The sequence below is a fragment of the Arachis hypogaea genome, chromosome 11 (genome assembly GCF_003086295.3).
Source record: "Arachis hypogaea cultivar Tifrunner chromosome 11, arahy.Tifrunner.gnm2.J5K5, whole genome shotgun sequence".
Lineage (NCBI taxonomy): Eukaryota > Viridiplantae > Streptophyta > Magnoliopsida > Fabales > Fabaceae > Arachis > Arachis hypogaea.
In genome coordinates, this window is record NC_092046.1 from 58,161,474 (window position 1) to 58,186,285 (window position 24,812).

Consider the following 24,812-nt stretch of genomic DNA (forward strand, 5'->3'; position numbering starts at 1 on the left):
TATGAATGATTGATTATAACTAGGAGCCTTGTAGAAAAAAAAGGATAAACAAAAACCGCAACTCAAAGCGCAACACTCCGATCACTAACACAACGAGCAAAGGATAAGCTAACGCAAGATCATATATATAAAGAGTATCAAAAACAGGAATATCAAGACTCAAAATCCGGCTGCGAAGATAACCGGTTCGAGCATAGCAATATATACATATAATAAAATAAGGAAAACCCCAAGGAAAACCCAAAGGGACATAAATACCGAAAACCTAATCTCCAAAATCCCCTCTAGAAGGAGTCATCACAGTTTGTATTATTTAATGGAGATAAAAGTATCTAAACAAAATATATATCCCAAAACAGAGTCCCGAGAACAAAGGATCTTCGCTAATCCAGAAGTCTCCAGCATGCCTCAACGAGAAGCCTCGCGTCCTGCATCTGAAAACCACAAAATCCGCATGGGTGAGAACCAGAGGTCCCCAGTACGGTAACAGCTTCCACATATATAATACATAATAATAGAGGAAAGCCGAAGGCAATCCTAGAACTTCCTTCAGATAATATCAAAGCTTATAAACAAGCTAAACCGTAAGTGGCAACTGACTAAAGATTCTTCAGTCTAACTAATACTTCCCTTTCCAATTCCTTCAGACCTCCCAACCACCAGCAGGAGTATAATATAGCAAACACAGTTATATCAGACAAGAGATTTACAAATAGGAACAGATAAGGCATTTAGGCAATTAGCAAGTAATATGCAGTCAAATAGGCAATCTCAAACAATTCATGTAGTATGCTTATGATGCATGCCTGTCCCTAGTGGCTGATGATATCATCTGTCGGTTATAGAGCCAACCCGACAAGTCCTGGTAGCTAGCCATTGGACTGTCCCTCTGTCGTGCATCCCCAACTCGAGTTATACTCATCATAAACTTGATCATAATCATGATCCATATCCATCACCCTCACTGGTGAATATTTATCCATCACCATCACTGGTGAATATTTATGGGGGCGAGCTCATCCGGGCCTTTCACAGTGCCCGGCCACACTTACGACATAGGGTCAAAAGAGCTTCGAGTCTCAACCTGGAGCACATGGTGGCTAGCCATTGCTACTACCCAGGGAAACCCTCATCTCCAATGGTGGAAGTGCAAACCTTCACAATTCAATCAACATCATATATGCATTTATACTTGGCCATAAACATGGCTCCGCCGTAACACGGCAATAATCTAGCCATCCGGCTCACGGTTAAATCCATAACCAGCCAATTCATTAACAATTACGGCCCTTCGGCCCATGGCACAACAAGCACTTCCACCGCCATTCTCCGCATCTCACATAATCATCTTTGATCCTCAATGATCATTCATTTTTCCCTTGCTTCACTCGCAAGTTACCACATTTACTAGCCCTTTTTCTCATGCTAGGCATATCATAATGATTTAAGACATAAGTGGTGAGATCGGAGGCTTAGAAGTATGAAATTTGGCTTTTAAAACTCAAAAATCAACTTTGGGATGAAAACAGGTCCACGCGTACGCGCACTCCACGCGCACGCGTGGATGGCGCTTTCTCGAAGAACGGCGCGTACGCACCAAGTGCGCCTATGCGCGAGGGGTCATTCTGCTAAAAATTTTCTAAGTTAAAAGCTGCAGAATTTACAGATTCAAACCCCAATCTTCCGACGGACATAACTTCCTCATTTTAAATCGTTTTTCACTCGTTCTTCGAACGGCATGGACATCCCGGATCCAATTTCATTTCTAAACAGATTTGGCACAAATCAGAGATCCGTAGTCCAAGTTATGTCCCGTCAAAGTATGCCCAAAAACCATGTTTTCATACAAAACCACAAGGTGCCATTTTCAAAACAAGTCACTTTCAACTCTTTTCAAAATCAATCAAACATGCCAATTTCAATCCTTCTCTTTGAAATCATTCAAAATGTACCAAAATCAACAACAAGCCATCCTCAACTCACACATTGACACTTTACCAAGGTTTCCAAAACCACATCCAACCATTTTAACACTTCTCAATCAAATGGCTAAAGGACAAACACAATATCATGTCATACATCCTTCCTCATCCCAATTTCCAATAATACCATTTCCAATTAACCATCATTATACATAATCAACATCATACTCACCATCAACATGGTACCACCCATCAATTCAACCTCAATCATCCATCAAGCATATATCACAACACGCATTTCTCATATTTCACACAATCAAGGCATCAATATTCATAATCACATATATGAACACATCATATATTTCAACCATTCAACAACACCCACAATTCAATGCCTATCTTAGGGCCTCTAGCCTAAGTATTTCCTACCACATTACATATTAGATACGGGAAACTAAAACCATACCTTAGCCGATTCCCCAAGCTCAACCGGAGCACTTCCAAACCACTTGTCCACAAGCTCTCAAGGTATCAACACCTCCAAGAACAGATTTTATCACACAAAACCCTCTTCCAAGCTTTCCAAAATCACCAATCAAGCTCCAATATTCATATATACACAACCTAAGCCACAATCATCATACCCATACACAACATCTCAATACCCAAACATCATAGAACAACAAATTATACTAGGATTGAGAATCTTACCACACCCAAGGTCCAAGGAGACAAGATTAACCTTCTCCTTCAAGAGAGTTGGGTCCTATAACATCAAAGAACCCAAAATCTCAACCTTTTTGCTCATGAAACTCGAAATCAAGGGCTGGAATTTCGAACAGTAAAATGTGGCTTACCTCAAGATTGATTGTATGGGTTTTGTAGAGCTCTCCACGGTGAACGCGTGGCCGCAAACGGAGCGGCAATCGGAGCTCTAGATCAAAAGTTATGGTGGTTTGAAGATTAAGTGAGAGAAAGAACTTGAGAGAGTGTTCTTCCCTCCATAGCCTCCATTTTCAGCGTGTTTAGTGTGTTGTGAGGAGAGAGAGTGCTGAAATCTAGGGTTTTGGTTTAGTTTAGTTGGGCCAAGGGCCCACTTTGGGTCCGGTTGGCCCGGTTTGGCCCGTTCGGTCCAATCTTGGTCCGATTTCTATAAAATTGGTACCGAAATTCTCGTCTCAATTTCCTCTATCACATTTAGCCATAAAAATAACATTTTTGGCTTTCTAGAATAAATTCTCATTTATGGGTTAATTAGCCGTTAATTAACTGGGTCTTACATAAATAACTGACAGAGTTAATTGTTAGAGACTAATCGAATAATTTATTTTAGTTAAAAACTAAAATGTCTGATCCAAAATTTTTTAAAAACCAAAATAAATAAATACTCAATAATAAACGTTGCAAATCTCCATTAAACACTTAAAACCAAATATTCTTTTACACTATTTATTGTCCAAAACATTTTGAATATGGTAATTTAGGCAACAAAAATTTATTTTTTCATGTTTACAAGAAAAAAAAAACGTTAAATTTCTTAGAGTAGAGTATCATTTTTATCTTTAACGTTTGGAGTAAATTTCAAAGTTGTCCCTAACGTTTAAATCGTCTTAAGTCACTAACATTTTAAAATTGTCTCAATATTATCCTGTCATGAGAGATTAATAGAATTGGCGACGTGACAAAATTGAGACGATTTTAAAACGTTAAGGACTTAAATATAACAAAAATAATATATTACTCTTAGAAGAATTACCATACCAAATTAGGTAAAATGGTATAAATAATACCTTTTTACTTCTAATGTATCGAACTTCTTTAATGTTTAGTTTAAATAAACTTTACTTTTACCTTCAAAATAAATTTTAATTTTATCCTTTAATGATATCAATTTTTGGTACGTAATTATTTAATTATTTTTTAATTACATCTAAGTACATTGCGTTTAATTACATTAATTTCATTCTAAATGTATTTTTTTAAAATTTTACTTTTAAAAATTTTTACTCATCATGAAATATTTGTAGAATGTCTAGTACATGAATTTATAAAAAAAAAGAGCATGACACATATACAATAAAATATAAATTATATTTTTGTCTCTAATATACCGAAATTCTTTAATATTTAATTTAGTGAATTTATTTTTAATTTTAAAATTAATTTTAAATTTTTTCTTTAATAATATTAATTTTTTACGATAAATAATTATTTAATTATTTTTTAAATTACTTCTAAAGTAAATTATTCTTAATCATATTATTTTATTCTAAATAAATTTATTTTTTAATTTTACTCTTAATCATATTATTTTTATTCTAAGTAAATTTACTTTTCATTAAGAGCAAAATTAAAAAATAAAATAAATGATTTATGTTATAAAAACTTGAAATTATTGAAAAAAAATTAAAATTTATTAAAAATTAAAAATAAAATTTAATTAAATTAAATATTAAAATATTTTGGTATATTAGATACAAAAAGGATATAATTTATATTTTATTGTATATATGCATGTTCTTTTTTCTTTCGAAAATTTATATACTAGTCATTCTACTAATATGAGTAAAAATCTTAAATTTATAATGCAATTCATTTCATTAAAATTCATTATAATTTTACTTGATTTGATAATTCCTTCTAAGAATAATATATCATTTTTGTCCCAATATTTTCATCCTATTTAACTCTATAATATGTTAAAATTGTCTCAATTTTATTCCACTATCAATTCTGTTAACAACTTAACATATCATTAATTACAGAACAATATTAAGACAATTTTAAAATATTAAAAATTTAAATAAAATAATTTAAATATTAAAAACAATTTTAAAACTTATTCCAAACTCCGTCAATTTCTTATTAAACCGTTTGCACTAAAAGGTGCTTGAATGAGGTAGCCGCAAGTTACCGTTTTTTTCCCCTGAAAATAAAAGGTGCTTGAATGAGGTCAAAATATTAGCGGAAGGCAAATAAAGACCCTTGAGAAAGTAGAAAAGAAGTCGTTTGAGTTTGTGTTAAGCAAAGATTAGAGGTTGTTACTCCCTTGTTACTACTAATTTGTTGGTTGATCATATATACTTTCAAAATAGCTTTCATTAAGTGGAGGGAGAATTTATGAAAGGCTATCTATTGCCTTGCTTTACAATTTATTCCAATGATAAAATAAAGTATTATAAAAAATATTTATTTTAGTGCTTAGGCCTGAAAAAATGAAGTAAAAATGCGGGTCACAGTTCCTTTTCATTTTATTTTCTTCCTGCTTTGCCTTTAATTTTCAATTGGGGAAAAAATCTTTAGTTAATATTTGATTCTATTACGATATTGTCATATATGGCTTGCCTTGAGAGACTTCCTACCATGCCTTCCTTTTCTTTTCCCGGTGTAGTTTTCTTTATTTCTTGGCAACCTATTTTTAACTTTTTCATTCACCTAAAACCATATGGTAACATGTGTGGGAGTGATTCTTTTATTTTCTTTTTTAATTTTATATTTTAACACAATATGTATAAATATATATTTTATGACGGAAAGAAAAAGAAGTTCCTTCCCAACAACTTTTTTATTTTTTATATATATTTCTACACCAGATTCCAACCAAACAAAATAATTATATCATATATTAAATATTGTTTTAGCATTAAATATCTCTAAACAAAATAATTTTTTATACACCCAATTTAATATATCTCCTTTTCTATCTTTTTAATTTTTTAATCTCAATTTGGACGGTCTTGGGAAAGTTAAAGGAAAACCCCAATTACCTCCACAAACAAAAAGGATTCATTTTATCTTAACATTTTCATTTCCATTAGAAATTTAAATTTCACTCTTTTTCTCTTTGTCATAGTTTCTTTTTCTTTCTGCACCAGCCTATTTTCTTAAAATTCAGGATATTAATTTTATGTAAAAAAATTTGCATCAATATTTTTGTTAAAAAAAAATTACATGCAATTCTGATATCAAATTTTGATCCAAGTAAAATTCATGTAAATGTTGCAAAGTTGAAGACTTTCTGCTACTTGTTGCATGTCAGTTTCTCAAGTCTCAGTTTTGATTTTTAATTTTTGTGCTTAAATATTCTTTTTCGAAAAAAAAGTTTTTTTTGTTTTTTTGGAAAAAAATAGTGAAAAAGTTTTGTGATGGTTTCTTTGAGTGAGTGACTGAATTTGAAGAGGAAGCAGAAAAAAAGAAATGAGAAATTGACGTGTGTGGTGTTTGTCTGGCTGAGATTTTCAAAGTAGTTTCAAACCATGGAGTCGAGCGCCGGCGGCATCAGCGGCGGCGTTACGGTGGTCGGATCAGATGCTCCGTCGGAGTATCAAATAGCTCCGAGGACAGAGAACCCTTCTCCGGCAGGAGGATCGGCCGCGCCAATCCCTGCGCCAGCTCCGACGAACCAAGGCGGTGCTCTGCCGCATCCTCCGCCACATATGGCGAAGATGACATCGCCTCCGGCAACAGCGCTGGGGAAGAAGAAGAGAGGGCGGCCCAGAAAGTATGGCCCAGACGGGTCAGTGGTGGCGCTGTCCCCAAAGCCAATATCGTCTTCGGCACCGCTGGCGTTGCCGCCGGTGATCGATTTCTCGGCGGAGACGAAGCGCGGGAAGGTGAAGGCGGCTGGTACAGTGAGCAGAGCCAAGTTTGAGGTTGAGAATTTAGGTAAGAACACACAAACTAGCATAAACTCTGTTTATATAGAAAAAGATTTGGGTTTAGGAAAGCTTGGAATCATAATTTAGCTTGTCTGGAAGTGAGTTCTACGAGAGAGAAGAGAGAGAGAGAGAGAGAGAGAGATAGAGAGAGAGAGAGAGAGAGTGGGAGCTGAGTGTGATTTGATTGAGTGCTCTTCTTATAGTTATAGCATGTAAGTGTGGTATTATTGTGAGGCAGCACTGAAAAGTAGGTTAACTTTGTTGGGGTGGCTGGCTATGATATGAGACCGTGGAATCTCTCTAATTGTGGCTGTTATATGGTTAGTTCAAAAGTTTAAATCTTTGATGCTAAGTACAGAACCCGAAAAGGGGTTAGTTTAGCATAAACAGGCTAAGTCTCGTGTGTTACGTTTAGCTCTAATGTCGCGGTTTCAAATATTACCACTTCAGTCTTCAGTTCCCAGGGGATAAAAAAGCCATGGGCATTTATCGGCAGCAAAAATAGGAACAAAATGAAAATAAAAGAATCTTATTTTTTGTCGATTAAGATGAACACAAGAAAAAGATATCATACAGACATTTTCCTCTATGTATTATTGTGCACGTGTATTTTATCCAAAGAGATGATAAGTCCAAGTTGACATCAACTCATCTTGTTTACTCTTCTCACATAAAATCCTATTCAGTATTTGGCAGTTGCTGTTATGTGGTCCTTCCTTCATAGACAGTTTACTTGATAGCATGGATGATGTGGACTGTTAGGATACTTATTGCTTGCAAGCTATCATATGTTTGTGTTGCAGATTTAGATTGGGGTGGTAATTTAATTTATAAACAAATTGATTCCGGGATTTAACGTATTTAACTATTTATCAGTTAAATAACCCTCCAAAAAAAGTCACTTATTAATTGGAATAGTTTTATAGTTCCATAATTTTTTCCTGGGACATAGATTCATAGAATTATTTCTGTGAAAGTTCTTCTTTGTTGCATGATATTGAATTCGGTTATTACTTCTGAAAAAGAAAATCTTAGAAACTTTTTTTTTTTTGTTGAAAAGAAATTCAATCACTTTTTCTGACTATGCTCTAGTTGGCCGATATATGAAGGTTTACAGAAAATGGAAAATGAAGAAATTTATTTGATGTACCATTGGCTTAAAAGTCTATGCAGAGCTTTAATTTCTTTTTTCCTTGCAAATGCCGAAAACCACTAGATTTTTTTAGCATTATCTTTGAAGTTTTTATACCCTAATTGAGACTTAATCACTAAAATGGCAGTGTTGTACTCCGTTAAAATCAAAGTGCAACATACAAATCTTTTCATAGGTGGGGTTGGCTATATAAATCCCACAAATCATAGTATCTTGTGTTGATAAGAAAGCCAACTAATTACTAATAGAAATGTGTTGTATAGTTATTCTATTTTGTCAATCAAGTCGTCACACACTTTTTCATCCTTGGACGAGGTGTAGGAACCATTCAACGAAGATCTCACACTTCATCTAAAGGTGAATGAGTGTATGTCGGCTTTGTGTATGAGACAGAATGAGTATAAATAACACATCTCAACTCGATAGAATGCCTAGTTATTTATGCTATAATTTTTCATGGCCTCTCTTGTCCCTAACAATTGGACCACCTTCCATCCTTTTCACTCCCTTACTAAGATTACTATAACCACATAAGCTATTATTGTTTCATCTTTTTTATTATTTATATTATTTTACTTTTATAGTAATTGAGGTCTAATTCTTCACATTCTCTATTTGGTTTGAGATTTGTGATGGAAATTTTGAAACTCTTTATGTTTCTGATTTGACCGGGAAAACTTTTGTCGATAATTATTGGAATTTCTTCTTACATTTTTTTTTCTTTTTATTCTCAGGTGAATGGGTTGCATGCTCGGTTGGTGCTAATTTCACACCCCATTTCATCACTGTTAATCCTGGGGAGGTAAGTTTAGAAATATATATTTGCCTCTCCCATGCTTCTTTTATTCAGTGTGAAGAATGTTTCTGTTATTCATGGTCAGAGAACAGCAAAAGTTATGTTAGTGACACGGGACACCTTATCTGAAGTTTTTCATGTGTTGAAAGCACAACTTAAACATTTTCTTCTGACGATTTATTAATATCTCAACACTAAAAAATTGTGGAGAATTGTTGATGACATTTTCTTTGGTACATGCAATTCCTTAATTCATCATATGAAGTAACAATCGTGTTTCAGACGGGAGATTACTTATCAAATGGATGATCATTATGAGAATTTAATAACTTGATCTTGTTAATTTTTTGAAGTGGCTAAACTTGCTTTCTTTTTTGCTACGATGACTGTAAATTGTGCACGTGATTGTTGACAATAGTTGTGTTTTGGTTGTCTTAGGATGTTACTATGAAGGTAATATCATTTTCTCAGCAAGGCCCACGAGCTATATGCATTTTGTCAGCAAATGGAGTCATATCAAGTGTTACACTTCGTCAGCCCGATTCTTCTGGTGGCACATTGACGTATGAGGTGAAGTATTTATAGTGAAATTCGATAGAATTATTTTCTTTAATCTAATGAATAACTTCTTCTAGTTATATGTTGACAAATATAAGCTTCGACAGGCATTTAACCAAGTGCACTTTGCACTAAGCTTCTTAGCAGCCGGTTTTTGTTTTTCATTCAGAAATTATTTGATTCTTCAGGATATTCATAACTTACATGGTCATCTTCTTGAAAATGATGTTTGAAAAACTCAATCCAATGGTGTAGTTACATGGATTCACTCTTCCTGTTGTTATTACTCCGTTTGTTTCAAAATGACTATCAATTTGATTAAGCGGTACATTGAAAAATCAATAAAACTTGACAGTTATTTTTCAATGTACGATTTTGTCCAAATGGACCATTGTTTTCAAACGAAGGTAGTATTGATTTCATTGCATGTAAATAGAATGCCTCTTATGGAAATATGTAAAATCTAGTGGGAAACCTAGATTTGAAAATCAATATGGTTCTTTATTGTTCCAAAAACAGAACGTAAATAGATGATCTATAGATTGTGGTCTACACAGTTGATTGTTTATGCTCTTGCACTTTTTAACATCGATTTTGTATTTCATTTCTGTAGCTCATCATTTCCATGTTTTTTGTTTTGGAAATATTTTAGCATATCTTCCAGTTTCTTTTCATTCTGCATTCAAGTTCTTAAGTATTGCAGAATCACAGTTGAAATTCAGATCTTCTTGCTGCATTTTCTGCAGGGACGTTTTGAAATTCTATCTCTAAGCGGCTCGTTCACACCAAGTGAAACTGCAGGAACACGAAGCAGATCGGGTGGCATGAGTGTCTCTTTAGCAGGTCCAGATGGACGAGTTATAGGTGGTGGAGTCGCTGGTCTATTGGTGGCTGCAAGTCCCGTGCAGGTGTGTTCTCTACTCATAAATTTATGACAAAGTATAGGGAACCAATTTTTAGTTAGCCAACATTAGTCAACTTTAGTATTTAGGTTTATAATTTAAGATTTAGAGTTAAAAGTTTATGATTTAGAGTCTAGAATTTAAGATAAATAAAATAGTTTTAAAAAAAATTGGCTGAAAAAGTTGGTTACCTAGCATTATTCTAAATTTATATAAGAATGGAAAAAGTTGTTTCTATATTCTACTTGTAATTTTATTCCCATTATCATTTTTTAGAGTTATTGGTGCTTCACTTTCTAAAGACCTTTTCATAGGAATTTTTTTATATATTTTTTTATGACTATGTTAGGTGTACACTATAATCAGCTATCAGTATAAAATACATGTTGAAATACAAATACATATTCAAAATAAATTAAATCGCACATGTATTTATACACAAATACATTAGTGACTGATTTTGGTGTATGAATAGTATTTTTGTTTTTTGTTTTTTATTTATTTGTAGTGTGGCTCTGATAATTATTTCCGTTTTGCTTCACATATTTCAGGTAGTGGTTGGAAGTTTTCTAGCAGGGAACCAACATGAGCAAAAGCCAAGAAAACCAAAACCTGATATTATAGCATCAACTGTGATGCCGGCTGCGAGTGTTCCTGTGTCAACGGCCGATCCAGTTGCTGTTCTGCAATCGCAGGCTTCCTTCCGAGGAGATAGTTGGTCTGCTGTTCCTGCAGATGTGAATAAGAACAAGCCGGCTGACATTAATGTGTCGCTTCCTGGAGGGTAATTAATTGATGCCGGGAGCTATTCTGGCTTCGATCCAATCTGCATTCATGATTGCTGCTGACAATGTGGTAATTGGGTTCCTAATTGTTGGTTGGACTTGTTTATTTCGTTGTGTCTGTAACATTATTGAATGTGTTATTTTGGAACCGTAATGTTTTCAGAGGCTCACTAGGTTCTTGTCCATGTAGAATTGATTTAGCTGATTAGGTATGTTTTCTTCATGAATTTATGTCATTAGATTGTTAAAAGCGAATTTATTCCTTCTATGATGACAATTTAATTTGAGAATGATTTGATTGATTTCCAATCTTTTGAATTCAAACTCAAACTGGTCAATCCATGTCCTTAAATGTTCCATGTTAACCATTGCTATCTTGCAAATTGGGAAACTAATCATTGGCTTTTTTATTTAGATAAATTAATAGGAGAACCAAATAACTCGATTCTTCTAAATAGATTTTGAAAACTAATTCCCCTGAATCATATAATATATAAATTGTTCTAAACTTTTGTGTTTAAATACTATATGAATCATGTTACCCGGGACGATTTACGCATGAAATGCATTGCTTGAAAACACATAAATCGTCCCAAGCCTTTGTGTGTTACAAAATATATATATATCGTCCTAGATCACAATGAGTTACGTCTTTTTATCCTAAAGCTCATTGCCCTAGCACGATTTATGTGTAACTAGCCACCCTTCAAGACCCTAGCACGATTTATGTGTTACAATGGTAAGGCACATTAGACTAGGATGATTTACATTAAAAAATACAAAGCTCATGACCATGGAATAATTTATGTGCTAAAAGAGGCTATAAATAAACGTAAATGATGTATATCGAGCCATAGTTAAGTTGAGAGTTTTGGTGGGAAGATGATTGGGAGTGTGTTTTTGGCTTTTTCCTAGTAAAAAGTAGGTTGGAGTGTTCGTAAATCTTTCAACGAGTTTAGAAGATTTACAAAATAATATATTACAGAAGTAAATAAAATTACAATAAAAAATAAATAAAATTCATATGAATAAAACTAAATAAAAAAATAAAAAATTTTATACACAACATAAATATAGTACAATAAAAGATAAAAAAAGAATTTATATAAACAAAAAAATAAAAATATCATAAAAATTAATAAAAATAAGAATTTATACAACAATATTTATCATATGAATAAAAAATACAATAAAAACAAATAAAAATTATATGAATAAAATCAAATAAAAATAAAAAAAATTCATAAAAAATATACATATAAAAAAAGTATAGTAAATGATAAAAGTAGAGGACTACAATTATGATAGTAGAACTAGATGTAAACAAGATCTAATCCATGGATTCAAACAAAAGTTTATCAAAGAACAATAAAACCTATAGAGAAGGAAGGGTTCTTTTCTCTAGAAGTAAAAACTATGTAATTTTTTTATCTAATGTTATGTTGTGTGTTGGCCTCCTTCGCCCTTTAGCCTCTATTTCTCAAATTAGGCTTGAAACTGGGCCAAAAGAGCTTCATAAATTTCCCTCCACGTGCTCCATTAATGAGGCACGATTTTGGATTTCCGCGTACGTGGAAATGTGGTCCGCGTACGCGGACGATGCGATAATCAGATGATGCGTACGCGGCAAAAGTGATGCGTACGCGGGCATCCTGAAGTTCCAAGCTCCACTTCTTTATGATTTCCCACTCTTGCATTCTTCTTTCTCCACTTCTTCCAATCTATCCTTGATTTCTAAATCTGGAATCACTTAACAAACATATCAAGGCATCGAATGTAATTTAAGAGAATTAAAATTAACATTTTTGAAGTCTAAAAAACATGTTTTTACATTTAGGTACAATTTAGAGGAAAATCACAAAAGTATGCTATTCAAGTGAATAAATATGAGTTTATGTGATAAAATCCACTCAATTTAAGCCAAAATTTATTATCAAAATATGGATTCATCATCAGCCACGGTGCCGGTGCAGTGGAAATCGACAAACTCCTAGGGTAGCGACGACAGCGCAATTATGACGGAGCGATGGTGACAATAAGGCAACGCAACAGGGAGAGTTGAAGGGGAAGATGAGAGCAACTACGGCGATGTGACAGTGACGACGATGCAGCATGGCAGAGTGTTTAAGGTTTAGGCAGGCTGGGAGGGTGGCTCTGAAATTGGGAAGCGTGATTATGAAGTGGTTATGGAAAGGTGCTGCTCTTTGTGTGAAATTTAGGGAGGAGAGAACCCAAAGTAATTGGTGGTAAAAATCGAAGGAGAGGACGCCAATTTTAATAATTTATAAAATGGACAAAATCATCTATCTCAATTTGAAGAAGAATCTTGATCGTTCAAAATTATTGACGAAAAAAAAAATGTCGGTATTATTAAACATAATAATTTCAATGCAGAGGACGGACAATAGTAGCTCCAAAGGAAATAGACGAATTACCCGTCAATTTTAATAATTAGTCTTTGAGCTCCCGTATTTTTGAAAGGTCGTCGACTTGCCGTCGAAAATTATTGACACCGCAAAGAGCCGCCGATTTTTATGGTGTTTCTTCTAGTGAGACATCTATAAAACCTAAATATTGAATACTAGAAGCATTATCAACAAGTGTATCAATAGAATGTAAAGGATACACATCCTTAGGACAAGCTTTCTTAAGATCGGTAAAATCAACATACATTTTCCACTCACCATTATGTTTTCTTACCATCACGAGACTCGCTAACAAACTTGTGAAGCGAATCTCTCTGATGAATTCTTTGGCTAATAGCTTTAGGTTTCTTCCAATGATGATCTTTTTCTTATTTGTGTCGTGATTACGTTTCTTTTGAGCTATAGGTTGAATAGAGGGATCATTGCCAGTTTATAACAAATGACATTTGGTTCAATTCTAAGCATGTTAGCCAGGGTTCACAGAATGAGGTTGATGATAGAATTTATGTCGGTCTAGAATTTCACAAAATAGAATCTTTTCGTTGTAAGTATAGTCTAGACCAACAATGGATTCTCCATCAAAGTTTACAATAAAGATAAGTCACAATTCAAATCAAATAACCGAGAGTTTTAAATTCCGGGTCGTTCTCCCTAGGAATTGCAATAAGGTGTCCTATTATTGGCTATGAGGGAATGGGAGATTTTGGTTGAAATAAGCGAGAAATGTAAATTACAAGAAATTGAACAAGTATGCAAGGAATTAAATGGAAAGGAATTAAAGCAATGAAAAATGGAAATTAAGTGGCAAAAAGAAACTCTTGGCAAGGATTGGGAAATTGAGGATTCCTATCCTAGTCATGGACCACAAACATGGTAATTGCGTAGAATTAATCCCAATTAGTATATCCTAACATCGAGGATAAGTTAAAAGGGCATAATTGATCTCAATCCATAAGTCCTAGTCAACTCACTAATTAACTTAGTGAAAGACTAGCGTCAATGGAAACCAAATCAACTAACAATTCTAACACAATCTAGAATGGACATCCATAACTCAAGTTCACCCAATTATCCAATTCTAAGACAAGAGTGTAAAAAACTATACAAAAGCTAAAAGAGACATTTTATCAAACACCTAGCATGCATAAAAGGAAAATATCACAAATTGCAATAAAAATAAAATCTATATTGCCAATTGTATGAGAATAATAACAGAAACTCAACAAGCAATAAAGAAAGATAAAATATCAAAATTGCATTAATGAAAACAAAATTAACAAGTGTTCATAAACTAAAAGTGGCAAAATTGAGAAAATAACAAAAGAAATGAAGAGGATCTAGACAAGAAAGCATGAAAACATAAATGAAACTATACTAAAACAAGAATTAAAGACTAAAATTAAAGAGAAATTAAACTAGAAAGCTTAAATTCTAGAGAGAAGGGGGAGCTTCTTTCTCTAGAAAAACTAAGCTAAAACATGTAAAAACCTAAACCTAATTGCTCCGCCCTTCACCCCTCTTCAATTTGGCTTGAAATAGCTTCAGAAATAAGTTGGATTGGGCTATGGAAGCCTAAAAATCGTTGCCAGCGAGTTGCAATTAATGAGGTCAGTGCCAGGACTTGTGCATACGCACACTTGCTAATTTTCTTCTTGTGTGTACGCACACCTAAACTCCATGTCCACTATAGACATATGCATATCATTTTGAAGCCCCAGATGTTGGCTTTCTAATGCCACTGAAATCGCCTCATTTGGACCTCTGTAACTCAAGTTATGATCAATTTAGTACCAAGAGGTCAGGATTGACAGCTTTACAAATCCTTCATTTCTTGAATTCTTCCATTTTGCATGCTTTCCTTCCTCACTTCTTCAATCCATATTTGCCTTCAAAACCTTAGTTCACTCACCAAACACATCAAGGCATCAAATGAAATTAAAGTGAATAAAATTTAGCAATTTTAGAGCCTAAAAAGCATGTTTTCACTTTTAAGCACAGTTTAGGAAGAAATCATGAAACTATGCTATTTCAATGAATAAATACAAGAAAAGTCAATGAAAATCCACCTAATTAGAGCAAATAAATACCATAAAATGTGGATTCATTACATCCCCACACTTAAACAATAGCATGTCCTCATGCTATACCAAAGAAAGACAAGAAGGAGAATCAACAATTATTCAATGTAACTATCTATATGCAATCTATCTATATGTATGTAAGTATTATACTTTATACTCTCTACCTATATACATTTACTTAGTAATTTCCAAGAAAGCATCTATATCAATCAAGGGCTAAGATAATCATATCCAAATCACATTCACAATTGAATTGAGTCATACAAAAGAATTTAATCAAAGTTGCAAGATAAGCAATGATCATAGGTGAAAATATTGAATTGAGTAATTGAACCCTCACCGGATGTGTATATACACTCTAGTCACTCAAGTGTTTAGGGTCAATCCACTCAATTCTCCTATAATCATGCTTTCTAAAGTTTGTTCTTCATCTAACCAATCAACAAATATTTAATGTACATATACAAAAATCATGAGATCTTTTCAAGGTTGTAGTGGGGCTAAGGGTAAAGGTAAGGATATATATATATATATATATATATATATATATATATATATATATATATATATATATATATATATATATATATATATATATATATATATATGGCTATTGATTAACCTAAGTTCTCACCTAACACATACACAACCTATACAATTCTAATATCAAGCTTAGCTACCCATAATCTCACTTTTACATATACACACACTCATGCATCAAATTCAATTCCATCACATATGCATTGATTATTATTGAATTCTATATTAGGATAATTTTGTCCCCTTTTTATTATTTCTCCTCTTTCTTTTTCTTTTTCTTTCCTTTTTTTTCAAGAACATAATATATATACCAACACATCAATGCATATGGTTTCCATAATCTTACATGAGCATGTACCCAAATTTTCAAAATTTTCAACAGGGATTAAAACACACATTTTCATCAACCAATGTATCCCATCTTTTCTCACACTTAGTTGACACACACACTCACTATCCTAAACTAACTAAAGATTCAAATAGGAAGATTAATTGTTTTTCGCTTAGGGTTAGTGGTGTGGCAATATAAAGAATAAAAGGGGATTAAAAAGGCTCAAAGTGGTAAACAAAGGTAAATAAAATGGTAGGCTATTTGGGTTAAGTGAACTATAAAGAAATAATAGCCTCAATCACATAAATGCATAAATATATATTAAATAATGGATATATAGACTTAAACAAACCAAAGATTGCAATCATAGAGAAGAGCAACACACAAGAATGAAATAAGTGGTCAAATGGTGTAACCACACAATAAGGCTAAAAAACTCACAAGTTGTATGTTCTTTAACTCAAAACCATATTCCACAATGTATAAATTATGCAAGTTTCAAAAAATTTCAACTCAATTCAATTTGAATTTCAATGCCCTATATAAAAAGTAAGCTTCTTGGAAATTTCCTTAAATTGACCAACATTTATTCTATATATGTATATATAATGTGATTGGATGGAAAAGGTCAAAAATTCGAAGTTTAATTCCTACTTTCAATCAAACCAAAATAACAAGTGTATAGGAAATCAAACTAGGTGCAATAATCACATCATCCAAATCACAATCATAACTAAAAACTAAAAAGCATATGTTAAAGCCAAAATTAAAGGCAAAATCTAAAGATATGCATCACTACAATATAATACTAGGTTATGTACAAGCAAATTTAAAACGTGCAATAAACTAAGAAAGTGCAATAAACTAAGTAAAAAGGTTTTCAAAAAGATAAAATATATACAAAACAACTAAAAAGTATAAAAAAAACTAAACTAAAAGTGTTATAAAAATTTTCACCCGAAATGTGCTGCTAAAATTGGACAACCTCCCCACACTTAAGATGTAGCACCGTCCTCGGTGCTCAAGATCATGATCATGCCAAGTGGAAGGAGTCGTCACTTCGTCACCTCCACCGTCAGCTGGTGGGTCTCGTGCCTCCTCCGGCTCATGATGCTGGGCCTCCTCCTCCTCAGAATGCTTGGATGGAGTGTCTGGCATCGTGTGGAATATTGGTGTCGCCGGAGAGGATAATCATCCTTAAGTGAACAGAAGCAGAAAACTGAATCACAAAACAACATATATATGAAGTGAACAGATAATGTAAATTTGAATGGAAGCAAACATGAGATTCAAGTTAAAATCAAACAGAAGTAACTTCCAATCAAATTAAGTAATCTAAGATAGCTAACTCCCTTGTTTATCAAAGATAAAGAGAAGAAATGAATGTTGTTACCATGCACAAAGAGAAAGAAAACAGTTAGAGGTTAATGTTAGATGAAAAATAAAAAGAAAGTTAAAAGTTATGTGAGTAAAAAGAAAATTGTTAGTTGAAAAAGAAAAGAAAAGTTAAAAGTTAGGTAAGGAAAAAGAAAGAGTTAGTTGAAAAAAAAAAAGAAAAGTTAAAAGTCATATGAAGAAAAAGAAATAAAAAGTTAGTTGAAAAAGAAAACAAAGGTCAAAAGTTATGTGCATAGTAAAAACGTTCCTTAATTCCAAAAGTTTCCAAAGTTTTAAAACAAGCATGTTTGTATTCACTTCTCAACAATTCAAGATGCCAAAACAAGTAATGCAAATGTATGTATAGAGCACATAATCAAATGAATATCAATCACAAGCAATTGGCATAAGTGAAAATAATTTGGTGTTAACAAAATTAAAACATTGAGAAACAAGTTAATCAAGGAACATTCAAACACCAAATTCCAATGAGGCATGAAATCACAAAGTTGAGTCAAGAATTGAAAAGTTATCCTCTATGTGACTTAAGGTAATTTAGGCATGGAGAAATTGAATCAACTTAGCCACATAGGTATAAAGAAATTTGCAACTTTGTGGGGTCATGCAAGAGAGGTTTCAATTTAAAAGAAATTCAAGTTTATGGTCAATTTGAAATTTCATTTAAGGCTTATTCAATGCTCAAGTATAACACACAATTTAAAACAAGCAAAAAAGTTAAACAATTGACCAAAACTTGTAGGGAAGCTCATGAGGAAATTTCCAAAACCATTTAGAAAACAAGATTCTTTGTGACACAGAAATCCGTCAAATAGAATCTTGTTGCACCAAATAAAACAATGTCATTTAATGAAACAAGGTTAGGAAAAATCCAGTAGCATTTCAACAGTAAATTGGCCTATTTCCCAATTCCAAGCAATCAAACCAAGTTTCATATGAATGTATCAATAACTAAACACACAAAAACCACATGTGAATTCATTGAAATAAACATTTAAGCCAACATACAGCAACAACAGCAGTGAATAATTAAGCCATAACCAATTAAGCAACAAGCAGCATGCTTTGTTTGAACAATGAACCAAAATAATGGCTTAAAATACAGCACCAAAACAGCACAATGAACAAAAGTAATGGATTCAGGCAGTATTCTATTTGTTGAATTCAACAACCAATTACAAGTAAGCAATAAGAATTCAAACAATTACACCCAACTGAATCTAACAATGAAGGTCATATTGAAACAAGAACTCAACAGCAATAACAACTTAAATTCATACATTGAGCAAAAATCATCACTGTACAAGCAACCATTAACAATATTTAGCAGTGGGTTCACTCCAAACAGCCATGAACAAAAGCACAACAGCAAGAAACAGGGGTGCAGCAATGAAACAGCAACATTTCCAAACAGCAGCATTATCAAAACAAACCTAAATCTACTATCCACGCCAGATTCTCTAACCACCTAATTTAACAAAATAATCTAACCTAACTAAAATGAACTAGACAAAACTAACTAACAAGATTAATTAACTAACTGTAAAAACCAAATAGATTAAATAGAAAGTAAAGATGGAGACCTGGGAAGCAGAAAATTGGAGCAGGGAAGGGGAAGAAGACACTGGAAGTGGCCGGCCAAGGTGGCGACACGAGACTGGAGCGGCGGAGGGGAAAGATAGCGCTGCGTGGAGGAAAAGGGATCGCCCCCTGTCCTTTTCTTCGAACAGAATAAGGAGGATGAGGTGGTGGAAAACGAATGGAAAGAGGAGTAATAGAAGAAGACTGGTAGTTGTGGGTGTTTGAGGGGTGAGGTTGCCAGAGCAGAAGCGGCGGCCTGGTGGTGAGGCGACGGTCAGGTGGCAATGCCGGCACTGAGGGGCGCGGCGAAAGAAGGGCAGTAGCAGCGGCGATGGTGGAATCGTGGAGGTGAGAGAGAGGAAGAAAAGAGGAAATGGGGTGAGGGGCGAGGGTTAGTTGACGATGGTGGTGGGTGGTCGTCGACCGTCAGGAGTGGTGGCGGGTGGTGGTGAAGTTCGAATGGAAGGGGAAAAGGAAGAAGGTGAAGAGAGGTGAACGTTGGGGAAGGGAAAGAGGGGTATTGAGGAGTCACAGGATTCGCACAGGGAGCGTCACGCGTAGGCGTGAATTGCGAAAGTGGAGATCTACGCGTACGCGTCTGGCAGGCGTGCGCATGATGGGGTGAACGGAATGTCACGCGTACGCCTGACAGGCATACTTGAGAAGAAGTGCGCGTACGCACTGGGGTGTGTGCATGCTCTGGACAGAGGGGTGGTATGAAAGTGTGCGTACGCACAGAAGGCGATTTTTTTTTTCAAAACAGAATTTCACCCAACATTCCAAAATGCATATAAACAAGAAATTAACAAAAATATGCAACTATTTACATTAAACTTTAAAATTAACCAAAAATTTATTTTCCAAATAAAAATCATTGGACTATTCAAAGCACTTGTAATATGCACAAACAAGAATCTACCAAAACTATTTCAATCATCCAAAAACTAATTGAAAAATTTAAACATGCAATTCAAGTAAAAAAGGCAATTTAAAACAAAATTACTAACTATTCACATATGCATTTTAAAACAAAAATTTATTAATGCAAGCTAACAACCAAGACACATTTACAAGCAAAAACAAACAACCAATCAAAAACAAACAATTCACATATTCAGATATTAATAATAGCCAACAATGTAACACCATTGCAACTCTCCGGCAACGGCGCCAAAAGCTTGATGATAGAATTTATGTCGGTCTAGAATTTCACAAAATAAAATCTCTTCATTGCAAGTATAGTCTAGACCAACAATGGATTCGCCATCAAAGTTTACAATAAAGATAAGTCACAATTCAAATCAAATAACCGGGAGTTTTAAATCCCAGGTCGTTCTCCCTAGGAATTGAAATAAGGTGTCCTATTATTGGCAATGAGGGAATAGGAGATTTTGGTTGAAATAAGCGAGAAATGTAAATTGTAAGAAATTGAACAAGCATGTAAGGAATTAAATGGAAAGCAATTAAAGCAATGAAAAATGGAAATTAAGTGGCAAAAAGAAACTCTTGGCAAGGATTGGGGAATTGAGGATTCCTATCCTAGTCATGGACCACAAACATGGTAATTGCGTAGAATTAATCCCAATTAGTCTATCCTAACATTGAGGATAAGTCAAAAGGGCATAATTGATCTCAATCCATAAGTCGTAGTCAACTCACTAATTAACTTAGTGAAAGACTAGCGTCAATAGAAACCAAACCAACTAACAATCCTAACACGATCTAGAATGGGCATCCATAACTCAAGTTCACCCAATTATCTAATTCTAAGCCAACAGTGTGAAAAACTATACAAAAGTTAAAAGAGATATTTTATCAAACACCTAGCATGCATAAAAGGAAAAATATCATAAATTGCAATAAAAATAAAATCTATACTACCAATTGCATGAGAATAATAATAGAAACTCAACAAGTATTAAAGAAAGATAAAATATCAAAATTGCATTAATGGAACCAAAATTAACAATTGTTTATAAACTAAAAGTGGCAAAATTAAGAAAATAACAAGAATTAAAGACTAAAATTAAAGAGAAATTAAACTAGAAACCTTAAATTCTAGAGAGAAGGGGGAACTTCTCTCTCTAGAAAAACTAAGCTAAAACATGTAAAAACCTAAACCTAATTGCTCCCCCTTCATCCCTTTTCAATTTGGCTTGAAATAGCTTCAGAAATGAGTTGGATTGGGCTCTGGAAGCCCAAAAATCGCTGCCAGCGAGTTGTAATTAATGAGGTCACGTGCCAGGACTTGTGCGTACGCACACTTTCTGATTTTTTTCTTGCGTGTGCGCACACCTAAACTCCATGTCCACTATAGACATATGCATATCATTTTAAAGGCCCGGATGTTGGCTTTCTAACACTACTGGAATCGCCTCATTTGGACCTCTATAACTCAAGTTATGATCAATTTAGTACCGAGAGGTCAGGATTGACAACTTTACAAATCCTTCATTTCTTGAATTATCCCATTTTGCATGCTTTTCTTCCTCACTTCTTCAATCCATATTTGCCTTCAAAACCTTAATTCAGTCAACAAACACATCAAGACATCAAATATTATTAAAGTGAATAAAATTTAGCAATTTTAGAGCCTAAAAAGTATGTTTTCACTTTTAAGCACAATTTAGGAAGAAATCACAAAACTATGCTATTTCAATGAATAAATGCAAGAAAAGTCAATGAAATCCACTTAATTAGAGCAAATAAATTCCATGAAATGTGGATTCATCAGAGCTCCATATTATGGTGTAATAAGGCGATGAGTTGTGTCTGTGTATCATCCTTTAGAGCATTGCGTATATAGATGGATTTTGTTGAGTCATCAAATAATTGCAACTTTTCGAAGTTCTCCATATGAATTGGTTGATCTTGAATATACGCGCTTGGATCCAATTCAGTAAGTGTAGGAACACTTTTCGAATTATAAACTTCATGTACATGATGCAGAGCTTTGGATTTTGTCACTGGCTGACACAAACTAGCACTATAACATTACCAAGGTTCCTAATAATAGGTATGAATAGTAGCAATAATATTGTCCTACACATGAAACTTAACATATAGATAAATAATGGAAATAGTAACATTCAAAGCATTTAAAGAAAGACAACCAAGAATAATGTTATATGGACTAGAGAAGTCTACATCAAGATATTGAATATTCAAAGTTTTAGTATGAGATTGCTCACCAAGGGTGGCTTGGAACCACACATAATCAAGAACTAGGATGCGGTCACTTGAGAAACCTACCAACTCATCAGAAAAGGGTTCTAAGGCTATATCAATGAGCTTCATATTTTGGGAAGTGGAACAAAACAAGATGTCAAAATTATTTCTTAGATCTAAAAGAACTTTACGGACCAATAGGTCCCTTACTTATAAGAATATAACAACTGGATTATCCAAGTTGTTTGTTGTTGTCTGCAAATTGAAAAGGTGGAAGACGATCCCAATAACAAAAACCTCAAAAGAGTTTACACGGAGATCTCCTTCAATTTTCCACACAATTTAGTATGTTCATTTCCTAGAAGAGTTAGTAGTACATCCATCTATAAAACCGCTAGAAATAAAGTTTATGATGCCTTGAGGTTGACCAGCCAAAGTTTTCCCCTTGTCTTTAGAATGGTGTCACCCAGAAGAGTGTTTGTCGGCCTGAGTTGAGTTAGGGGTGAATGTTGAACATTTTTGGACATGACCATCAATGACATGCCATACTTCTAATGGAAAGCACAAAACATGGATCTGTCAACATATTTCTAATCTTGGTATATGCCAGCCTTCCGAAGAGGTTTGATGAGTTTTACATTTAAGATTTCTTTGATGATATCTTCCCTCGTAGTGTTAAACCGCGTGTAGGAATCTTAACGTGGGGTTAAACAAAAAGGATTTTTTGTTGTCATGATCACAGTCATAATCTTTGTTACTTGTGGACTTTCTGAATGACGAGCTTGTCAGAGCTATTCAATCTCTATTTGACCTTTTACTTTTTCTTAGAATTCAATGAGAGTTTTAGGCTTGGCCACCACGATAGTTTTCTGGAATTTTCTTGGGTGTAATCCACTCTTCAAAGAATGCAAGTGAACCATTGGATCAAGATTAGGTATGTCCATGACAATCTTCTTAAACCGAGTTACATAATCTCATAGGCTCTTATATTGTCCTTGCTTGATAGTGCTGAGTTAGTCCAAATCATGAACATATATAAAAGTAGCAAAGTTGTCTTCAAATAGATAAGTTAAATCCTAAAAGGAAAAAATAGACATGGTAGCAAAAATGAAAACCAAACAAGCAAAACTAGGAAAAAGAACAACAAAAAATAGGATCAGAAGCACAAATTAACAACATCATTGAACAAAATTTTTGAATATGTAGCCTAGGATCACTGAGACCATTGTATGGCTTCAAAGTTGTCAGCAAAGCGAAATTTCTAGGCAGCTAGAAATCCATGATGTCTGAAGTAAAAGTTGCATTAACACCTGGATCATCAGAACGTGCTTTTGGAACGGTTTGCCTTTGACTTTGTGGTCTTAGACACATGAGTAGGATTAGAATCATAATCCCCTTCCTTAATGTGTTCTGCCAGAGCATTCTAAGGCTCGGCCAACTGCTGAGATATCCTTTGGTTATCAGCCTGTAATGTTGTTACTGTCGCCAATAGTTCAACTTGAGTTGGTGGAGGTTGTTCATCAGCCATTGCAAATGGAAAAGGTTTAGTTAAGACAGAAAAATAAAAACTTTAATTTTTTCCCCATGATGGGCACAACATATTCTTGTTCAACTAGTTAATCTTCTTGTATAGTTTGTTTACCTTGAATAAACTCAAAGTTGGTTAAGAGAGAACACGAAAAATGGATACTTGAAAAAGGCACACTAAATCTCAAGTAAGTGCTTGATACACTCTTTTGAGAAGATAAGATCAGATAAAAAAAATCATACATCCTCTCTATAGAGTTGTTTCTTTTTGTAAGTATAATAGAATTGTAGTTGTTGGACAATTACTAACAAACTATTAAAGACATAATTGTAACCAAGTTATAATGTTCAATTCCAATTCCAAGATATAAGTCAGTAACAACGATTTATAGCGAATAGGTCAAATATAGTTTATCGTGTTCATAGAATTTTTTTAGTTGGATTTTTATAAATAATTTAAAAGATAAAGAAAGATATAATGCATCGGCCCAAGAGCCCATGAACCATAAGTCCATAAAACAATGGAAAAACACTTACTTTATTTAGCAACATAAAGCACATCAACTGCCCTTTTCTCATAAACCACCAAACCAAACGTTTTTTGGTCAATTGTTCACTAGTTTTCTTGGGTCCAATCTTTTTTGTTTTTGATTTGGTCGATTATGATCTCTGTCCGAACCAAACTGATCAATAGTCACGATTAAATTAGTTCGATTGGTCAATCTGATTCGATTTTCAAACATTGCTGCCAAAGTATATGGAACCCACAAAAACGGTTATAACATTGCATATTAAAATATGATACAAAAATACAACTATACAATATTAATAACTAAACACTAAAGATACTACTTACATCTGTTGATCATAACATATCCAACCTCACCCTCGTCTGCACAAACCTAACCTCTCTCATGATAGGATGGAGAAAATCCTCACCACCTACAATGCAATCATTTTACCATTATCAAGGAAATAAATAAACCTAA

At 33.8% G+C, this 24,812-nt stretch overlaps 1 protein-coding gene across 1 annotated transcript; it reads left to right on the forward strand.

The window, feature by feature from the left end:
* Positions 1-5,301: 5,301 nt before the first annotated feature.
* LOC112721554 (AT-hook motif nuclear-localized protein 1) lies at positions 5,302-11,083 on the forward strand. The gene is made up of 5 exons (XM_025772607.3): positions 5,302-6,587; positions 8,468-8,535; positions 8,968-9,099; positions 9,834-9,995; positions 10,541-11,083. Exons 1-5 carry the CDS (start codon positions 6,179-6,181, stop codon positions 10,775-10,777), a joined length of 1,008 nt encoding a protein of 335 aa, XP_025628392.1. The 5' UTR covers positions 5,302-6,178; the 3' UTR covers positions 10,778-11,083.
* Positions 11,084-24,812: the final 13,729 nt, after the last annotated feature.